Source organism: Fundulus heteroclitus, chromosome 13 (genome assembly GCF_011125445.2).
Source record: "Fundulus heteroclitus isolate FHET01 chromosome 13, MU-UCD_Fhet_4.1, whole genome shotgun sequence".
In the NCBI taxonomy this organism is placed as follows: Eukaryota; Metazoa; Chordata; class Actinopteri; order Cyprinodontiformes; family Fundulidae; genus Fundulus; species Fundulus heteroclitus.
This window is the reverse complement of record NC_046373.1, coordinates 31991762-32012618: the sequence shown is the minus strand read 5'-3', so window position 1 is coordinate 32012618 and position 20857 is coordinate 31991762. Positions and strand designations below refer to the sequence as shown.

At 39.5% G+C, this 20857-nt stretch overlaps 1 protein-coding gene across 1 annotated transcript in view; it reads right to left on the bottom strand.

Annotated features, from left to right (window-relative positions):
* Nucleotides 1–20857, bottom strand: part of LOC105937679 (retinoic acid receptor beta) — a 158496-nt gene that overhangs the window by 85715 nt on the left and 51924 nt on the right. Inside the window, exon 3 of the mRNA XM_012879127.3 lies at nt 17512–17653. Coding sequence (XP_012734581.1) covers nt 17512–17653 — 142 coding nt within the window. The remainder of the gene's footprint in view (nt 1–17511; nt 17654–20857) is intronic.

The following is a 20857-nucleotide window of genomic DNA, read 5'->3' as shown; positions in this document are numbered from 1 at the left end:
TCTATATTTCAAACCAGAAAGGAATTTATCTGACCACTCCAATACAACAAAACATGGAGTAATTCAGAGAGGTGGCGTTGAAATGGTTTCTTTGAAATGTGTTTATTATGGTCCTTCAAAATAATAATGGATTTTGGAGTCTTTTTTTTCCAAACCTTAGCTTCATGAATTAAATTATATTCAGTAAGTTGTTAGCAACAGTTTCATGGCCTCTTTTTTATTCTCTATATATCTCTTTCTTTCTTGCAGGGACTCTGCCTGCATCATATTGACTGGGACGACAGTGGACTGCTTGATGACCCACACTGTGGGGTCACTATTCCTGAAAACTGGCGATGGTTGAGCCTCGAACAACTGGTAGCACTGAGGGCGCCATAGATGCACTGGACATTCTGAATCACATGGCTCAGATATATATGTTGCTACTGTCCAGTATGTCCAACACGTTACAAATTTAATCTTGTGATTACCATTGTTGTAAAAGGTTTTCAAGTAGTAAAATCCTGCCAGGAAATGTAGAACTGCTTGGATTGTGATAATAAATGTGTATGGTACTGTATAAACCTTTTAAAATGCTGAGGTTTTTAAAAAAAGGGGCACATGGGGCTGTTACTAAACTAAGGATGCAAACATTGTGGGATTATTAAACTGTCCTTTATTTTCCACATTGCATAATAAAATTTATTTCCAATTCTTACCAATATTAATCAAAGTGAATACACCTTATCCACAAGGATTGCTTTTATTGTTCAAATTAAGACTGAAAGAACTCCATTCATTTCCAGGTTTTTCCCAGTAAACAGTCCATGTATTACCATAAATCGGGCTGTATTAAAAAGAAAAAAAAAACTGGCTGATGAAATCGATGAAGCCAAAAACAGGACTATGAAAAATAATTTCTTCACGTAAGACTGCCAGGAATTTAGAACAATATCAAACCTTGCCTTTTTTTTTAACCTTGTGTTTCAGTCTAAACAGCTCCACTAGATGCTATGAACAACATGCTGCAACAGTTACTGATCAAAGTAGTTAATACTGGGAATTAAAACAGTTACATATTAAGATTATTTTTAAACAAGCCCAAATCCTGTGTCGATTCCATCAACTTTGAATTGTCCAAGTCTTGGTAGTGTGATGGAAGCCTAAGTGTCTCAAAGCATGTTGATGACCTGGGTAGACTGCCATGGCTAATTTCAACGGTGAGAATTCGTGTAGGAGGCTTCCATCCACCCAGACCTTTGATGGACCTTTGATGGCCTTCCTCTCATCAGTGGATACTGCAAAACAGATATGTGTTATGGTTATGTAAAGGAAAATACTCCTTTTAAATAAAAAAAGTAAATCACTACTAGGATGAAACCAACAAACTTTTTCAAGTAAATAGCTGCCCATGGGGCATTTCCACTGTTTGGCCATGGCAAAAAAAAGGGTTTTGCCATGGCCCCATTTTTATTAAGTGCACAACACATATTTGCAATTTGGTACATTTGACCTCATTTTTACTTTGAAGAAATTAAAAAGTTAGAAAGGTAGATATAATCTAGATCTGCTGTTATATACTTGTAAAATTCATATTTGTGTTAGAAAACTTAAATAATTTTAATGAATTTCCCTACCAATTTTCATAAAATCAATATCAACTCGTTGCAATTATTTTAAATTCGGTAAGAATCCATTTTGCACATAAGCATTCATGCATTCTGTCTGCTAAGCATCCAACCAAAGTTTGTTTGACTGGACAAATAGAAGTGTTATTGGTTTGACAGTTTTAGGATAAATTACCAAATCCAAACACCAATTTAGGTTTACACCAATAAGAACAATAGACAGTTGTTTAAAAACAACATAAAAACCACATTATGATCTGTTAACAATGCATTTATCTGGGTATCCACTCAGGTACTATTTATTTGACATAGCACAGCAAAGGGAGAAGCCAACCACAGGGGCTGCATTACAAAGCAAAAAGTTGATTTAGCATGGCGTTCAACCTAAGGCTAGCTTTCATGTTATTTCCTCTGAAAAGTAACATGATCCCTTACCGTAACACAAGCAGTGCCTTTAAGGGAAATCTTACATGTTCTATCGGCATATTAAGACATAGTTAGCTATTACTTTTTCACTGGGAGCGTTTTGAAACTCACCTGTAGGGAGTTGATGCTATTAGCTGTGATATCAAGTCTGTCTTCCTCAGCCAAACCGGCGCGTTTCAGTTTTTCGAGTGTGCCCCCCTGCTGTCGGGAAGTCTGAACAACAACTTTTAATGCATCACGTGACCTTTGGCGGAAATTTGCCGCAGAGATGTGGAAATGTTTCGTAGTCGAGCAGAGGCTGTTTTGTGCGAGCAGAGACCGTTTTGTACTCGGGGACAACTTATAAATGATATTTTGAGTGCAACGTTTGGGGACAGTTTGCAAAACAAGTTTTATTTGTGTGCAACACATTTTTCTGTGTGCAAAACAAGTTTTATTTGTGTGCAACACATTTTTTTGTGTACAACGTTTTGGCAGGAAGCTAACTCCATAAATGTGCATGTATATTATCTGTGTGTGAGTCAATATTTCTAACCTGTCAAGCCGGATTGATAATGTGTAGCACACTTCGTTCTGCACATTATTAAGCTGCTCCCATTGAATCCATTTGGGGAAAATGGGGACATTCAACAGAACTTTCTAAGCTGGTTGGGCAGATTGACACCTAGTGCCTGCCCACTAAAGCTTGGTACTCCACATTACTCCAGACTTTTTGAATTGAGAAAGCCTCCTGGAGAGGAAGCGAAACGTCTTTAACTATGGAAAACAAGTCCAGTTGTTTTGTTCTTTACTTTTTTTGGAATGCCTACCAAAGGTTGGTTTTAGCCAATCACGGTATAAAACGTAAGCAGCAGGCATCATGAGAAACCACAACAGGTTAAGCTTATCAAGGCATTTCTTCTTATTCTCCTTTCAAAGAAGAAATTGTGGATTCTTACCAATCAGATGTGATAGCAGCAGCTATGTGTGCATCCTCCTGTGCTGCCATCTTTATTCTGGTTCGGCCGTGGGCTCGTCAGCTCTTGCGTTCGTCACAGCCTTAAACCACAATACTGCAATGTGATTGGCCCAAACAGTTTTTGGTTCAGACACAAAACTGTTGCCGCACCAGTACAAGATGGATTCTCGTGTGTTTAGGAACGCACAGATACTGGGAAAATTCATCTTACAGGCAAGATTACAATATTTCATATTGCTATTATTTCACTTAAATTAAAAGTGACGTGATTTTGGACTTTTGTTTTGGGACATTCTGGACTGCTTTTATCAATCAGCTTGGTCATCTCTCAGCCACAACTCCTGCTACATCTAATTAATGCCAACTCTGATCACCTCATTCAATCTATCCCTGCCAGAGCCTCTGGTCTTGTCTCGAGTATATATTTCCGGTTTGCTGCTCTGAGTTCCTGCATGCTTTGCCTGCTTGACTCAGGATTGCTGCCTGTGACCAGCCCTCATTGAAGAAGGTTCTCCAGTGTCTGCCTACTTTTCTAGTCTGCCCCGTTTCCTGTGAGATCCTGCTGCTTGCTCTGCCTGCCCTGGTGAGCCTTTGGCCTGCTTTATCTGGTCAAGTCAGCTCCTGCCTTCATCACCTGTTCAAGTCTGTCACTGCCTGCAGCTCCCATTAAGTCTGGTTCTGCCAACAGCTTCAGGTCAAGTCTGTGTACGCCTGCATATCGCGTCCATTCTTATTTCTGCTCACTGCACCACCTGCATCTTCTGGTTTCCTGCCTACCTGTCTTTATAAACATAACACTCAGTCTGGCTTGAACGTCGGGTTCCTAGTGCATTAAGCATTAAAAAAAGTCTTGCAGACTTTTGGTGGTGCAATCTGGACAAATGCAGTTTTCTTCTTCACTTTGTGGTTGAAACATTATAAAATTTAAAAAATATTCTTCCCCGGCTCAGTACATAACTTTGATGAGACGGAAATCTTTGTCAACATAACTTGAAATATTACTGGACAACCCATTTCCATAAACTTTTTAAGGACCCACGGTAGAGTTTCTGCTGCATTTTGTGGGTAAAACAATCACCAGGCTTGAAATATACCCCAGAAAAAGGTCAGTTGCTGAACCCAGGTTCACACTACTGCGGATGGAGAAGTTACCATTCAGCGTCTGCTGGCGCGCTGGCCCTGATCTTTACGCAAAATTGGCAGGGGGAAGGAACGTTTTAATGAAATAAACTCCGCAAAATGTTCTGGGTCTCATAGTAGAATGATAATTTGAAAAAAACAACAACCTTATATAGTCTATATTTCTTGCCTCCTACTTTGTAATTATTTAAGTGTTTTCTAATAATAGGAAAAATTGAATTTTTTTATCTGCAGGCAGCATGAGTCCTGAACTAAGCTTGTGATTTCAGTCGTGAAGTGACAGCTGAAAGATGTTGCTGCCATCGTGTTTACTACGAGCCAGCCTCTGAGTCAGAGCTGGTGAATGGGAGAGTGTCAGGTGTTTCTGGAGTGCTCCCAACGGTGGTCCAGCAGGGGATGAAGGGTCATTGACTGGAGTTCAGACAAGCTGTTAAATACACTGTTCTCAGCAGTGACTACAACACAGTGTTATCACAGCCTTCTAGGACCCTTGTCTCAGTTTTTTTTTCAGTGAGCAAGGCTGTGTCCTTTCTTTTGTTAATCATTTGTTGCAGTTTTTATGGCTGCATTAAACCCTGCTGGAGCAATTTACATATTTTTTCCCTCTCTCTCTCCTTGGTGCATGGCTGGTGGTCGTTCTGAAAAGCTGCCGGCAGCCATCTGTGTGGTGCCAAGCTCTGCACAGTGCAAGCAAACAGATGCAGTGGTAAATAAACACCATCTATCTGGAGTGGAGCTGCACCCAGGCTGCTTGCCACAGCACTTAACATGGCAGCTTACCAACAGTAACCAGGTGGGTGTTGAGGAATGACAATAACTCTTTGCTGCCTGCATAGTGTTGAGATTAAGCTTAATGATGTGTGTGTGTGTGTGTGTGTGTGTGTGTGTGTGTGTGTGTGTGTGTGTGTGTGTGTGTGTGTGTGTGTGTGTGAGTGAGTGAGTGAGTGAGTGAGTGAGTGAGTGAGTGAGTGAGTGAGTGAGTGAGTGAGTGAGAGGGGGGGGGGGGTACAGCATTTTATAACCTACAACAGACAACTTAGACTGAGAGACACATAGAAGTATGATTATGGACTGCACATCAGCAGCAGCAGTTAGAACCTGTTGCACTGTGAAGTGGCCCCAGCTCTAATTATGTGGAAACCATATGTACTCTTTCACAGTGCGTTCACTAACACATCTATGAGCACACCTGCAATAATAAAGCATCACTCTCTGGTCAACTGAAGCTCTGGTTTACCAGCAAAACATCTAAACCATTTTAACATTTCCCTAGCATTATTCATATACACCTTGGCTTTGTGCCCTACACAGCTTAATAATTACAAGCCAATCTCCAAGATTCCCTTTATGCCCAAGGTTCCTGCTCTACTCCGTAGAGCATTCTGAGTTATCTAAAAGATTTTGCTTCATCTAAACTTGTATGTTAGACCCAATCCCAACCAAGTTGTTTAAGGAGGTATTCCCTCTGATCAGTGGCCCTATTTTAGACATGATTAATCTATCCTTGGTAAATGGATATGTACCACAGGCTTTTAAAGTAGCTGTTATTAAAGCTTTACTTAAAAAAAACTTCTCTTGATCAAGATAACTTAATAAATTACAGACCTATATCTAATCTTCTTTTCTTATCTAAAATTCTTGAGAAAGTAGTTGCTAATCAAGTATGTGATCATGTGCAATGTAATGACCTATTTGAAGAGTTTCAGTCAGGCTTCAGAGCTCATCATAGCAATGAAACAGCTCTGGTGAAGGTCACTAATGATATTCTCATGGCCTCAGATAATGGACTTGTGTCCATACTTGTTCTGTTACATCTCAGTGCTGCATTTGACACAGTTGATCACAATATTCTCCTACAAAGACTTGAGCATACTGTAGGGATTAAGGGGAAAGCATTAGGCTGGTTTAAATCTTATCTGTCGGACAGATTCCAGTTTGTTCATGTTAATAATAAATCTTCTTCAAACTCTAGGGTCACTTGTGGAGTACCACAGGGTTCAGTCCTTGGACCAATTCTATTTACTATATATATGCTTCCGATTGGCAAAATTATCAGACAGCATGGGATTAATTTCCATTGTTATGCTGATGACACTCAGCTATATTTATCCATAAATCCTGATGAATCCAATCAGTTACTTCGACTACAGGCATGTCTTGTGTTCTTTATTCGTGAAGTCACTTGCAGTACGTAGAGTAGCCAGAATTTTTACTTAAGTAAGAGTAATGGTACTTCAGTACTAATATGACTCAAGTAAAAGTAAAGACTACAGTGCAGTAAAACTACTCCTTAAAGTACATTTTCTTCAACAAATGTAACTAGCTACTACTCACCTCTGCCACTGGTACCTACCTATTCCGACAGATTAATGGCATTGTGTTTTTTAAGATGTTGTGTTTTTGAATCATATAAAAAAATGTTTTATATGTTGTGCTTTTAATTTGTGTCCTGATTTTTAAATATGTTGTGTTGTCATTGTATTATTGTGTATTTCAATATTTTGTTGTGTTTTTTAATTTGTATTTGTTATAAGGCAATGTTGTTGTATTTTTCAAGATGTTGTGGTTCTGAATATGTTGTTGCAATTCTTAATATGTTGTGTTTTTTAATTTGTACATGTGCTTAGTTAATGTCATTGTGTTTTTGAAGATTTTTGCTGTTTTGTGTTTTTTAATTTGTAGTTGTGTCTAGAGAGATTGCACTTCAGGGCCATGTGCACAACTCCCTTCGCCAACAATGTGTTTATTTATGCTGGAATGGGAAGGTGCAGCCTCATTTGACTGCCGTGCAATCCGCCACTGTGCACTGATCTGTGCTAAATAATCCCACTTCAATGCAGTTCCTGTTTTTCTCCTCTAGGCGGTAGCAGGGTACTAATAAGCTTTGAATTTTTTGCAAATAAGTTGCACTCTTTATAGAAACTTTTAGAACAGTTACACAAACATTCTGCACATTCTTTGTGATTCCCTGAGCAACATTTAACACACTCAAACCTGGGGATTGAAAGTGCAAACGGTGTGTGCATTGAGAATGAAAAAACAATAGGTATATTTCCCTTGCATGTGAAAAGTCAAAAAGTCCAGTATGTGTTTAGATACAAACTGACACAGGTAATTTCAGATTCCTGGGTCTTTAGCTGTGGTAGGACTTTTCACCTTTCCTCAGGATTGTTGACGGGCTGTGTGTAGCAAAGCAAAACACTCCGCCACCAGGAGCAGTAAGGAGGTGAGTGTACATATTCATTCATTTTATACCTATAATTTGTCACAAAAATTGTTTTAAGATATTTTTTAAGCAAACAAGTACAGCTCAAAACTTCATCTGTCTGTCTGATGTCAGATCATTAATATTATGAGCCTATTTTGAATCTGGTTTCTCAGTTTTTGAAAGCAGATTCGGAGCAGCAGGGCTTGTTTACAGCACTGCAAAAAACGGATCTAAAAATAAGTAAAATGTTCTTAAAGTTAGTGTATTTATCCTTGATTTGAGCAGGTAATAATATTATCTGCCAACGGAATGAGTATTTTGAGCCCTAAACAGAAGATAATTAGACAATCCTACCACTTAAAATAAGATGGAGATGAATTGTTCCTATTTTAAGTGCAAAAATCTCATTCCATTGGCATATCATCCTATTACCTGCTCAAATCAGGACAAATACACTCAGTTTAAGAATATTTTACTTATTTCTAATTCCGTTTTTGCAGTGAGGGTGGTCTCCTGTAAACAGAGCTCTGCTAAAAATTTATTTATTAGAATATCAAAAAAACAGATAATTAGTCTGCAGGCACAATGAATGGATACTTTGACTGTCTAATAATTTGCAAATATTTATATAAAGTAGACGCTGCATAGACAATGCAGGCAGGACACGGAAAGGATCCCTGGGAGCTTTTGGCAACCTGCATCTCCCCTCCTGCAGAGATGTCAGCATAAAACCATGAAAATAGAAAATTATTAAGAGTTCACACTCCATCACCTTAGGGTTAAAGGAAAAGCCAGCCTTAGAGAAAGGTGCATTTCTCAAAACGGTTTATAATTAATGATGACAAAGTAAAATGTAATTGATCATCTCAATTTGAAATTCGGAAATTATTCTACAGAAAAAAATGGATCATTTTAGACACACGTTAGTTTGGATTAATGAAACCTTTATTTTACTTGTGAGAATCCAAAAAGCCCCCCTCTGTCAGCAGCAAGTAATGATCTCTGTCTGAGAGATATCCTGGCGACCTTCCCTGTTTCTGATTCATGGTCAGATGTTTCCAAATTATAATTCCACTTGTAATGTCCCCCACGTCTGCCCTCAAGACCAGAAAATCAAATCATTTACAAACCCTATCACTGGATTACATGTCCAGCAGAATATATCAAAAGGGAGCGCCCAGCTGGATGATTCTGCTCATTTATACTCTATAAATCTGCTTTTTAAAGGGCTACAAGTATAAAACATCTTAGAGGCCTGCTTACAAACTAAATCCATCCTGGAAGGATATTTTCCTCTCATTTGACTTTTGACTCATTCTTTGAAATTTCTATTAATCATCCCAATTTTCCTGTCAGTTTTTTTTTACCCTCAACTATACTGTCATCTATTAGGAGAATGGCACAGTGACAACAGTTTGCATTTCACAGGTTATTGGCATCCTTTGATTGCATCAGCATTTATAGCTTAGGCCCACTTCATGCTTCATTAGTCCTGGTGGGGGGTGTCACTCCTTTCATTTATGCTGTTTCACACCTCAGTGGAGGTATCATAGAAAAGATGATATCTTGATATCAGGCTAAACCTCCCACAGGGCCACTGATGAGAAAGAGGACTTTTGTCCTTGACTGTTATAAAAGATCAACACCAACTGGATGCCCACTTCAGGGCCTTCCTTCATCCAACAGTTTTTATTGAAAATAGTAGACTACTTCAATAGCTTTGTTTTGTAATGTTGAGCAAACTTTGAAATGTTACAAACACAGTCTGTGTGTGTTTTTCATAAGATTGCACAAGGGTTGGCAGCAATCCCTCAACTCCTCTTCTTCATTTTAAGATGATGACCCACCTATACTGTAGACTGTTTGATTTATTACTGCATTATTGTATTATTGCATAAGTAAGCACATCGTGAATATTGTACAATCCAGAATCAAATTCCTTGTACATGTACATATACCTGGCAAATAAAACTAATTTTGATTACCACTAACTTAAGGCTGGGTTATGCAACTCTAAATTCACCTGTTCCTGTTTGCTCATATGAACCGGGTTTACCTTCTCTGTTGGTTGCGTGGCTGCTCTGAAATGAGACGTGCCCCCTATTACAGCCCTGAGGCTGGTCAATGTTCAGATGCTGTATGGAGTTACATACCTAATGCATAGCATTTGACCTCTATGATCATGGTGTGTCATAGTTATCTGCCAACTGAGCACACTCACTGAAAATGCTGTATGAATTTTACAGATGGGTAGATGAGGGCAAAAAAAGAATAATTAACAACAGGCAGTTTTCAGCTCTAAACTATTTTAGCAAGTCACAAATAGGACTCAAATTCAAATCTCAACGAGATGAACAAGGTAAAAACTGCACAAATACATGTTCTTTAAGCAAATAAAACCAAGTTAGAAAGTAAATAAACATAAAATCTTTGTTCTAATCTTAACAAATGAACAAGTATTTTCAATAATAAAAGGCAATGAGTTGCCGCTTTACTGCAAGGCATTGCAGAGGGTCAGGCTCGGTCCAGAATTATTTAATACTGTTTTGATACTTAAGCAAACCGGCATTATAATAGTTCTGCGATACTGCTGGTAGATAGTGCCAGGTCTGTTTATATCTGGTCATTGTTCCCAGTGCTGGGGCTATTTTTATCCACAAAAAGGATCATCAAAACATTATCAGGATGGAGACTTGGTGTATAAAACTTTATTTCATCATGATAAAACGTTTTTTGGTCTTTTTTAATAAGCATTTAAAACTCTAAATGAATAAAATAAAATGAAGTACACTTCGCTGCGGGCAAAATCACTTCTCTTTTAAAATGTCTATTGCTTTTAATAGAAATTATCATCTTATTGTGGTTCTGCTTTTTTGGAAGCTAAATCAACTATAATGTCGTCATATAAAATGTGCTTTCCAACTTCTGGTTGGTGCTGGTAAGTCCACTCTGCCTTTCTTGCCCAGTGGAGGACGTTTTAGGTATGTTTTATTCAGTTTTAACTATGAAAAACTTCCATCAGCAATGTCACAAGCAATGCGCTCAACTGTCGCACAATGTGTATTTGAGTAGCTACTGATTGATCCAAATTAGACAGGATTTCTGTCGGCTCTATGTTTTTTTTGTTACAGGCTGTGGTGCTAACAGTGAGTCAGTTTACATGGCATCAATCCTGGGGTCCCTAGAGGCTGCGGGCCCCAAGCAGCCACCTATCTGCTTAACGGCAGGTCCGGCTCTGTGTGCCGGACCTGCCGGCTGCAGCTGCAAAATAAAGCTGAAATATAGCATGTTGCTCACTTAATTCACCTGTTTGTGCTGCAAAATAAATGTGGCTGTTTGGTTGATTAAAGAAAAGAAACATTAAAAACGTGCAGGGGCAGATTCTTTGGATAAGAATTGAGAAACTGTGGGACAAGGTCATTATTTGCCCACAGGGTCTCACGTTCTCAGCTGAAACCAACTGGATGTCAAACAAACCTCTGAGAATGATGCAATTCCTCCTGACTTGTTGAAATACTAGTCAGAAAATGAAAACTGAACTGAATGTAACATGAGTGTTGCTGCTACAGTGGAACAGTACAAATTTCCTCCAGGAGTCCAAGCCTATGAGTTAGTGATGCACTGACGATGCTAAAAGCTTTTCTACTGTTATCTACTCATTTACACTGTTTGATATCTTATCTGTGAAATACGCACTGCAGTGCATGAAAAACAGAACAATGGAAAAAACAGAAAACCAATCTAGGCCACCATCTTCAAAAATAGAACAGAATTTGCGTACTGTACATGTTCCATTGCTATGAAAAGCTACATAATATTTGCAATTCCACTCCATTTACATTTAAGACCAGGCTCTCTCCTCCCTCAGTATCTATGTAGGAGTATATTCTCTCTCTCTCTCTCTCTCTCTCTCTCTCTCTCTCTCTCTCTCTCTCTGAGCTGTTTCCCATACAGTGTTCTTTTCTTTCAGCAGGAAACTTACCATCATTGAAATGCATCTTTAGCTAAATTTTTAGGGCGGACACCTACAGCTGTTAGCTAGGAAAAACCTCCACTTCTGTTCTCAGTAAGCTTCCACCGTATGACAGTCTGAGTAACACCAGGACCCCAGAACTGGACTCAGTAAAATCAAATTAAACCACAATTCATTCCAGTATTTATACTGTTTAATGTCTACTCAACCTGGTTTGTGGATCTCAGACCACGAATGGCAAGCTTCAGCAAGATCTAAGAGCTGTCTTGTTACGATTCTGGATCTCATCAAAACAAATACGTAGAGTACTTTATAAGACTGAGCATGTGCAATGGATAACCATTCAGATGCGATTTGAATCTGCCTGTCCTTTATCCTTTTAATGCCGCAGATGTATGAAAATATGTGTATTTAACCACAAAATGACCTGAAAAGTTTTGTCTTGATATCATTGCTAAGTTCTACAGCTAATCAGGTTTAAACACCTTGGGTTACTATAGATTTGTCATTTTCTTATTCGGGGACTTCTGCAGGCAACTGACTGCTCTGGATTTTATTGAGTGGAATCACAGTTAAGGGGCTAAATACAAATGCACACATTTTACTTGTAAAAATAAATTTAAAACCATGAAGAATTTTTCACTTTATGGTATTGTGCTACTTCATGTTATTTATCATCATACTGGACGTTGGGGTTTATTGTCAATGTTATATTGGTTTGTCGGGGGGAGGGGAGAGGGGGTCAGTAGACCCCACTGAAATCTTATTGGCCCGTCTATGCCCCCCCACCCCCCACTCCCAAATCTCTCACTCCCGCCACCAGACGTCAGCAGTTAGTGCTATATAACACAAATGGTTGCAATCCAACCAACTACAGTCCTTGGGCCAATTCTCTTTACTATATATATATATATGCTTCCGATTGGCAAAATTAAAAATGGCATTAACTTGGCCTCTGGTAATACAGTAAAAAATCTTGGTGTTATTTTCGACCAAGACATGTCATTTAAATCCCATATTAAACAGGTTTCCAGAGTTTCCTTCTTTCACCTCCGGAATATCGCCAGAATTAGAAATATTCTTGTCCAGGGGTGATGATGAAAACTAGTCCATGCATTTGTTACTTCAAGGCTGGACTATTGTAATTCTTTACTATCAGGAAGTCCACAAAATGCAGTTCAAAGTCTTCAGCTGATCCAAAATGCTGCAGCAAGAGACCTGATGAAAATCAACAAGAGGTATCATATTTCTCCAATTTTAGCTTCCCTTCATTGGCTTCCTGTTAAATCAACAATATAATTTAAAATTCTTCTTCTAATGTATAAAGCCCTTAATAATCAAGCTCCATCATATATCAGAGCTCTGATTACCCCGTATGTTCCTAACAGAGCACTTTGCTCTCAGACTGCAGGTCTGCTGGTGGTTCCTAGAGTCTCTAAAAGTAGAATGGGAGGCAGATCCTTTAGCTATCAGGCTCCTCTCCTGTGGAACCAACTCCCAGTTTTGGTCCATTAGGCAGACACCCTGTCTAATTTTAAGCTTTTAAAGCTTATAGTTATAGTGGCTTATGTTACCCTGAGCTATCTCTATAGCTATGCTGCTATAGGCTTAGGCTACTGGAGGACATCGGGGTCTATTTGTCTCACTCTGCTGTGTTCTCCTACTGTTCTTCAATTTGCATTGCTTGTCGTCATTTCAACATTTAACTTTTTGTTCTCTCTCTTTTTTTCTTCATGTTCTGTTAACTGTGACATCATCCAGAGAAGACAGATCACCCGCTATTACCATCTAATGTAGAACAGATTACTGGATCAGTGTGTGCTTCTGTGCTTTTTTGTCTCTATTGTTGTGTCTCTGCTCTGTCTTCTCTAACCCCCAGTCGGTCGAGGCAGATGACCGTTCATACTGAGCCCGGTTCTGCTGGAGGTTTTTCCTTCCCGTTAATGGGGAGTTTTTCTTTCCACTGTCGCCTCATGCTTGCTCAGTATGAGGGATTGCTGCAAAGCCATGGGCAATGCAGATGACTCTCCCAGTGGCTCTACGCTTCTCCAGGAGTGATTGCTGCTTGTCGGGACTTTGATTTAACACAGTAGGCTGACAGGAAGGGGGTGGAATAGGGGGAGAGACATGCGCCAAAGGACCGTAGGGTCGGACTTGAACCCAGGTCGACCGTGTCGAGGACTAACGCCTCCGTACATAGGAGGTATATAATCTGATTGAATATGACTTTGTGAAGTGCCTTCAGATGACGTTTCATGAATTGAAAAAAATTGAATTGAATTACAGGAAGAACTTTACAGTACATGCAAGTAAATTAGAGAATAAATGAAGTATCATAAACTGAAAAAAAGAATTGCTGAAAAGATGAGCTATGGAAGAACAGGGAGATGGTTTTATAGGATTAAAAAGACAGGAAACAGGAAAGATTTGAGCATACCGGACCTGATTATAACTATACTTAATTATACTTTTTAAAATACAAAAGTATAATACAGGGGGTTGTGACCACTGTGGGGAGGATGAAATAGTAGAACTTATAGAGCAAACATAGAAATTAATATAAAAAGGATGAACAGAATTAGATTATTATGGAATGTGAATATACATATGTATTGAGGGAAATATCTATTTTGATAAGATATTATTTACATTTATTTTGATCACAAATATTTTTTCACTCCAACCAGATGGTGGCAGTAATGCACACCTCCAGTTGTTTTGGCAACCTCTAAGTACAAGGGGATGAGGAAGAGGAGAAAGAAAGAATAGACCAGTTCATCCGGATCCCGCGGGTAGGCAAAAACAGTACTGTTTTCCTGATTTCCACTGTCGCCTCATGCTTGCTCAGTATGAGGGATTGCAGCAAAGTACAATGCAGACGACTCTCCCTGTAGCTCTACGCTTCTCCAGGAGTGAATGCTGCTTGTCGGGACTTTGAAGCAACCAACTGGTTTCCTTATATAGGAAATTTTTGACCAATCTGTATAATCTGACCCAGACTGTATAATATGATTGAACTTGACTTTGTAAAGTGCCTTGAGATGACATGTTTCATGAATTGGCGCTATATAAATAAAATTGAATTGAATTGAATTGAAGTAGAATGATGATGCTGTGTTTCAGGAATTGAAGATGTTAAAGATAAGGAAGCTAACTGACTGCTGACTAGACTTCCTAGCGATTGCATTATCTTGTCTTCTACTATGTTCTGTTGGTTCTTTCTAATCAGCTGGCTCTGTGACACATTTCCACATTAGCATTTGGTTCCTGACTGAAACGTCACACAGCACCAAAATCAGTATGTATGCAGGGTGGAATAGTTGCTAGCAAGAAAGTGCAGCAACAGTTGGCATGCTCTCCCCATGAATGCACAGAAAACCTCCAAAGGATCTCATTGTACAGAGGCATGAGTCATGGAATGGCATATGGGACAACAATGACATTAACAAAGAAATAGAAATTTCTCCAAAAATCATGGGAAGATGACAGGAGTTTCAGGTGAGTATCGGCTGTATTCTTTGTATGCCTCGTCTTAGAAGAGGGGTTAAAAATAGTCTTACCTTCCAAAGAAAACATCCAGAACTGGCTAAAATATTCTAAAACATCATGGGAGAATGTGTGGCACAAAAACAACTTTGGATGCCATAGGAAGAACACCATACCCACAGTCAAAAGTGTATTATCCTCCTATCCTCTCATGTGATAACATTTGCAGAGAATCAGTGCCTCTGTTTGCTTCTAAGGTCACAAAGTTCTGCAAGCTTAACAGCTGCACATAAGGTTTATACTGAGTTCAGCTAATACACGAAGGGATAAACATTATTGCTTTTTGATTTCAAATTATAAAAAACGTTTTTCCAACACTGTACACGAACAGTAGAAAACCTTTTTACGTTTTAACCTAAAACGGCCATGTGCACAGGGCCTCAGTGTCTATGCACAGCTCCCTCTCCTAAACTGTCCAGGGAAATCTGACCACACAGCAAAGCAGGTCACATGACACAGACACACAGACAGGAAGGGGGACACTTAAAGAAAAGGCAGATTCCTTAGATTTAAGAAAGAGATGAAAGCTGTGCACACAAAAATAACCCACGATTGTTAAAAATAATCTGAACAAAAAATGGCTGTATAGCTCACTTGGGGGTTTGGCTGACATAAAGTAAGAGACAGGAGACTGATACCAGGTATGAGGAGGTGAAATTTGTCAGGGACTCCATTACCAATCATACAAAACGCCTCAGTCCTTAGGATTGGATGATTTCTGGTTATGAGTGATTTTTGATTGTTGTATTATTGCTGCCATCTTCAGGATATAGGACAATAAATCATTGGTAATGACTGAAGAGGAAAGAACTTAGAAAGTAGTCAGGAAAGCGCAGAAATAATTAATCTGTAAAATCAGGAAATATTTGTGTTTTATCTGGTATACACTGAAATTGTACGTGAAATATGATGTCAAAGAGAATAATTATGTAAAAACTTGAACTAAGAAGAATTTAAACATACTTTATAAATACGAAGTTCAGAAAAAACAGTTTGGCCTGGTATGGGGTGCAAGAGGACATGTAATTTTACAATGCGGTCGGCATTTTATGGGGCAACGGCTTTTGTTTACATTGCTGTTTTGGATTAACCTGGCCAGCCAGATTGATAATTTAAAACACTCTAGTTCTGCAAATTATCAATGTAGGACTGCTCCTATGGAATCCGTTTGGGGAAAGGAGGGATCTTCAGCCTAACTCTCCGAGCTGAAACGTAAAACATAAGTAGCACACGTCATGAGAAACCACAAGAAGGTAAGCTAGTCAAAGCACCTCTTCCTGTTCTTTCAAAAGGAAATTGTCCTGTGCTGCCATGTTTATGTTGGTTTGGCTGACGGCTTGTCAGCTCTTGCGTTCGTCGCATCGGTATATCCCGCCTTAAACTATAATACTGCAATGTGATTGGCTCAAAGTGTTTTTTCAAACATTAATGGTTGAAGCCACAGACATCATATATGTAGACGCGTCATAGGGCGCAGGTTCGCACGTCATCGTCACCGCCATATTGTATGTGGCAGAAAAAAGTTGAGTTCTGTTATTGTGAACGTGAATCAGAAAAGATGCGTCATTCCTGTGCTGCATGAAAATGTATTCTGGCTGATTTCACTACTTGTATCTGCCTTCTACGATATATATATATATATATATATATATATATATATATATATATATATATATATATATATATATATATATATATTTGTGTGTGTATGTGTTATGTGTTATGAATATAAGGATCAATTTGTTAAATCTAAACATTGTGGTCTTCATTATTTCATAAAACCGTGTCACATGTGAGATTAAAGTCCCTCTGATACTGTTTAAGTGACTGAGTAACTGCAGATTTACCACATTTAAGATGGCGGACGCTCTGACGCATCGCAGCATAGGCAGAACCCGCCCAATGACGCGTTTACGTATATAATGTCTATGGTTTAAAGCCGGAGCACTACAAGATGGATTCTCGTATGTTTGTGAATGCTAAAATACCGCGAGATTTGATCTTGCTGGCAAGGTTAGTTTCGGATTCCGAGCAATGAGAGATAGGGATGCAAAGTGCTTGAAAAATTGACTGTACTAAAGAGATAAGTGATGGACTGTACCGAGACAAGCTAGACCCTGTTCCAAAGGTTCATTATCTCGAAAAAACCTCTAGGATCAGTGGGATTGATTCATATGAGCATGGTAACTAAACAAAGGATTTACATGACCTGCCGCCGCTGCCCACTCAGAAGCTGAGCTTGCTTTTTTATCTTGTCAGTGAAGTTAGTTTTTATACCAGCGATGAATTTATAAATGTGACTTCTTTAAGGGCTCACGACCTGAGCAACTTTGGATGGGTCCAGGATCTCCAAATGTTTCATCTTAAAGAGAAAACTCTTAATTTCAGAATTACGTAAACAACACACCTTCACCTCAAAGTGTTGTGAGGTGAAGCACTGTAAGGTGACACACACACACCACCAACCGCATTTTGACCATGTTTGAAATTCACTGTTGGCTGCAAGTAATTTTAAATTTATACCTAATCAAGGCTTGTTTAAAATTTCACAAATGTATGCACTGCTGCACAACGTGGCCTTGAATTTGCAGAAGGCAGAATGCTTTCAAAGCTCTTGAATTGTGTCATGACGTCGGCAGGATCAGACACTTACACTCTTTGGACATTCCCACAGCAAAGCACTTCTGCAGGCGACAGTACTGGCAGCGGTTCCTAGTCACTTTGTTGATGATGCAGTTCTTGTCCCGGTGACACGTGTACACCATGTTCTTCTGAATGCTCCGACGGAAAAAGCCCTGAGGAAGCACACAGAGGGGAATGGTGAGGTGGGTAAGGAGTTTTGTACAAAGTAGCCTCTGAACATCACTTCCCTTTTAATATTTCAAAGCTGCCAGTTTTTTCTTCTTCAAAATATTCACTCATTTCCACTGAACCCTCCTGCCAATAAACATAATGTCAGAATAACCACGTGCAGACTGTTTTGTCTTTTGCTGCCATTGCTGCTTAGAGAGTTGGCACATCCCTGCTGGGAGCGCCGCAGAGCCTCTAATGTTGGATTTAAGCTCAGACACAGAGAGCTGGTGGGAACAGAGCGGAAGAACCTTGGAGTATCAAACAGAGAAGCTGCTGCCGCTGTTTGGGAGATTAACCAAGGACTGTGGTTCAGCTGGGACGCACTACTTCTGAACTAGACAAGGTGACATTGAGTTCTGTGAAAGACCAAAGCTTCTCGCCTTGCTTTCATTGTAATTCAGCAGAGAAGTTAAAGATCTTAACTGAAGTCTAATTAAGAATTATTAGTAGTTTAGACTAGACAAGAAATCCACATATCTTGATATTTTTTAAAGGGCAAAGGAAGTTGTGTTTGTAGGAATCATATAACAGATTTAGTAACTTTTTGCCCTGGAACTCACAACCAGTTTATAGGTTATATTCAGAATGTTAATACTACGGAAACCTCTGCTTATCGTAAAGAAAGGCTTCTGTTTTCTTTTAACAAAAGAAAAGTTTGCTGAGTCAACAGGCAGGGAGGATGCTTTTGATGACATTCTGTCATAAACAACATTTGACAAAATACTAACCTACAGTAAGAGCTTTATCCATTCAGGAGTTAGCATTCAGTGTCAGAGGTAATGTGACCTTGAAGTATATAAAACACATTAAAAACTATTCACGCCCCCATTTTGTCCCAATACAATCCTTAATGTATTTTTTTCCTGTTTTTTTGTGACAGACCAACACAGCAGTGAAGTAGTGCTTACCTTTGAAGTTAAAGTCAGGCTATCCCAATGTCTACAATTAAAAATCTCACAAGTGTGACATGCATTTGTGATCAGCCCATCTGAGCCACTTTGTAGAACGTTTTGCTGCAGTTCCAGCTTTGGCTGTTTTGGGGTATGTCACACTGGCTTTCTGCACATCTGGAGACTGATGTGCAAATTCTCTGAAAAATAGTTTGGTTGGAGAGAATCTGTGAACAGCAGTTTTTTACCTACTGTAACAGATTCTTAGTTTGATTTAAGTCTGGACTTTGACTAGGCCAGCTTTACCGGGCCGTTCAGGCCATCCTACCTAAGCAGCAAATATTTCAGGAAAAAATAAGCTTCACATGGCGTCATTCACACATAGCAATCCTCTTTGAAACAGCGGGTAATGGGCAGCAAAAAGGCAAACAACAAAAAATATGCAGGACTTCTTCCTGTTTAATTTGCATCACATCCTGTAACTGTCCCGCCAAGCTCCAGGCTTCCTTATTTACACACAGTGCCCTCTGGTAGTGGTAATTTACCCTCTAGGCTACACAGACATGTACCAGTTACTGATATCAAGGTATATCAAAGCTTTTAAAAGTTACAGTTTCAAAACCCCAACTCTGTCAGACAGTCCTCCAACAGCTCATCATACAGGTTCCAGGGCCTTGCATAAACAGTGGCCTTTCACGGCCTGTCTGCATGAAAGGCAATATGTTGGTAAGTTTGCCGTTTTGCCATTCTCTCTTTAGAATTGTTCTATTTTCAGAAATACATTGAACAGATTAGCTCTGTTGTTTCATAAGCCAATCGGGTCTTAAATGTCCCCGCTGACTCTCTGCACTCCCGAACAAACCTCCGCGGCTTTCACAGAAGAGCTGGATTTATACAGAGATTAAATTAGATATAGGTGGAGGCACTTGGTTGCACTGGATTCTATTCAGGCAAAAGGTATGAAGTACAAATACATACACATTTACATTTCTATTTGTAAAGGATTTATTTGGATTATTATAACTTTGTGTTGATCTTACATAAAATCATGATAGAACATGATAAAGTTTACTGTAACATAACATTAAGCTACTAAATAAAGAGGGCCGAGCGATTTAGACGGCCTCCCGTGTCATGTGATGATAGCGGTGCACTTATGGATCCAAAGTCAGACATAACTATTGTTTTGTCACAAAGCAAACTGACAAAGGGATGGTTCTAACTACTCTAAATGATCATGATGTTTCTACTGAAAAACAGTCATTCTACACTGCTAGAAACCCATATTCAGACGTGAACCCCAGAGAGTCATCCTCGGGTCAAACCGTGACACCCAGCAAGGCTGCTATGTTAGACAACAATAATGAAAGCACTTTGCTTAAAATGCTGGGCCCAAAATCAGGCGTAACGCAGGATAATTTACTGCCAACATGTTACGCAGGAAGCCAGAGTTGTTTGTCGATTTTTGTTCTTCACTTTGTGTTCATTTGGAATTGCTGTGAGATCTGAAATCATCATCCATCATTCAGGCCTTTTTGCACATGTTTGAAGGGGTTCGCACATACGAGGGGAAGGGAGGGTTAAAATTCCATTTACCATAGCTGTCTATGATGGATAAGACCTTGCCTTTTCATTAGTGAGCCAAGATGCATGATGGGAAACAGATTAGATCACAGGACTGAAACGGCTGACTCTGAAGCCCATCTTACAGCGGCCTAAAGCATCTGTCAAATGTGGCACCAACCTCCCAGCAACGCAGGCACTAGTCAAATGCAGCCTTTTTAGTCCTGCTGTGGCATATGACCGATCCGAGGTCAACCCCCCCACCCCTCCCCATCATCAGCTGATATTACTCATTTTTTAATAGAGGCCTTTATCTTGACAGGCACAAGCTGAGTGGGTTGCTAGAAACTCCTTGCGAGGCCTGACGGATGACAGTGGATGCGTCCTGCATCCTCACATGCTGCTATAAAAGTGTGCTCAGATCCGACGTGAGAACCAAGGCTACTCTGGCACTTATGTCATTCAGAGCTGGAAGGATGCAGGTCACTTAGCCTTGGAAATCTGTATGTATGGGGGAAGTGGGATACAGCGTAGCATGCAAAGGGTTGGACTGAGGAGCTGGGAGCAGCTGTGTGTTGTACACTTACCAAAGAGGACCAGTTTGCTGTCTGTGAGCTTGAACTAATCAAGACAAAAAAATGTGTTGACAGCTAAAGGTCCAGGCTGCATTGTTAAGAACAGCAGCTAGTTGTA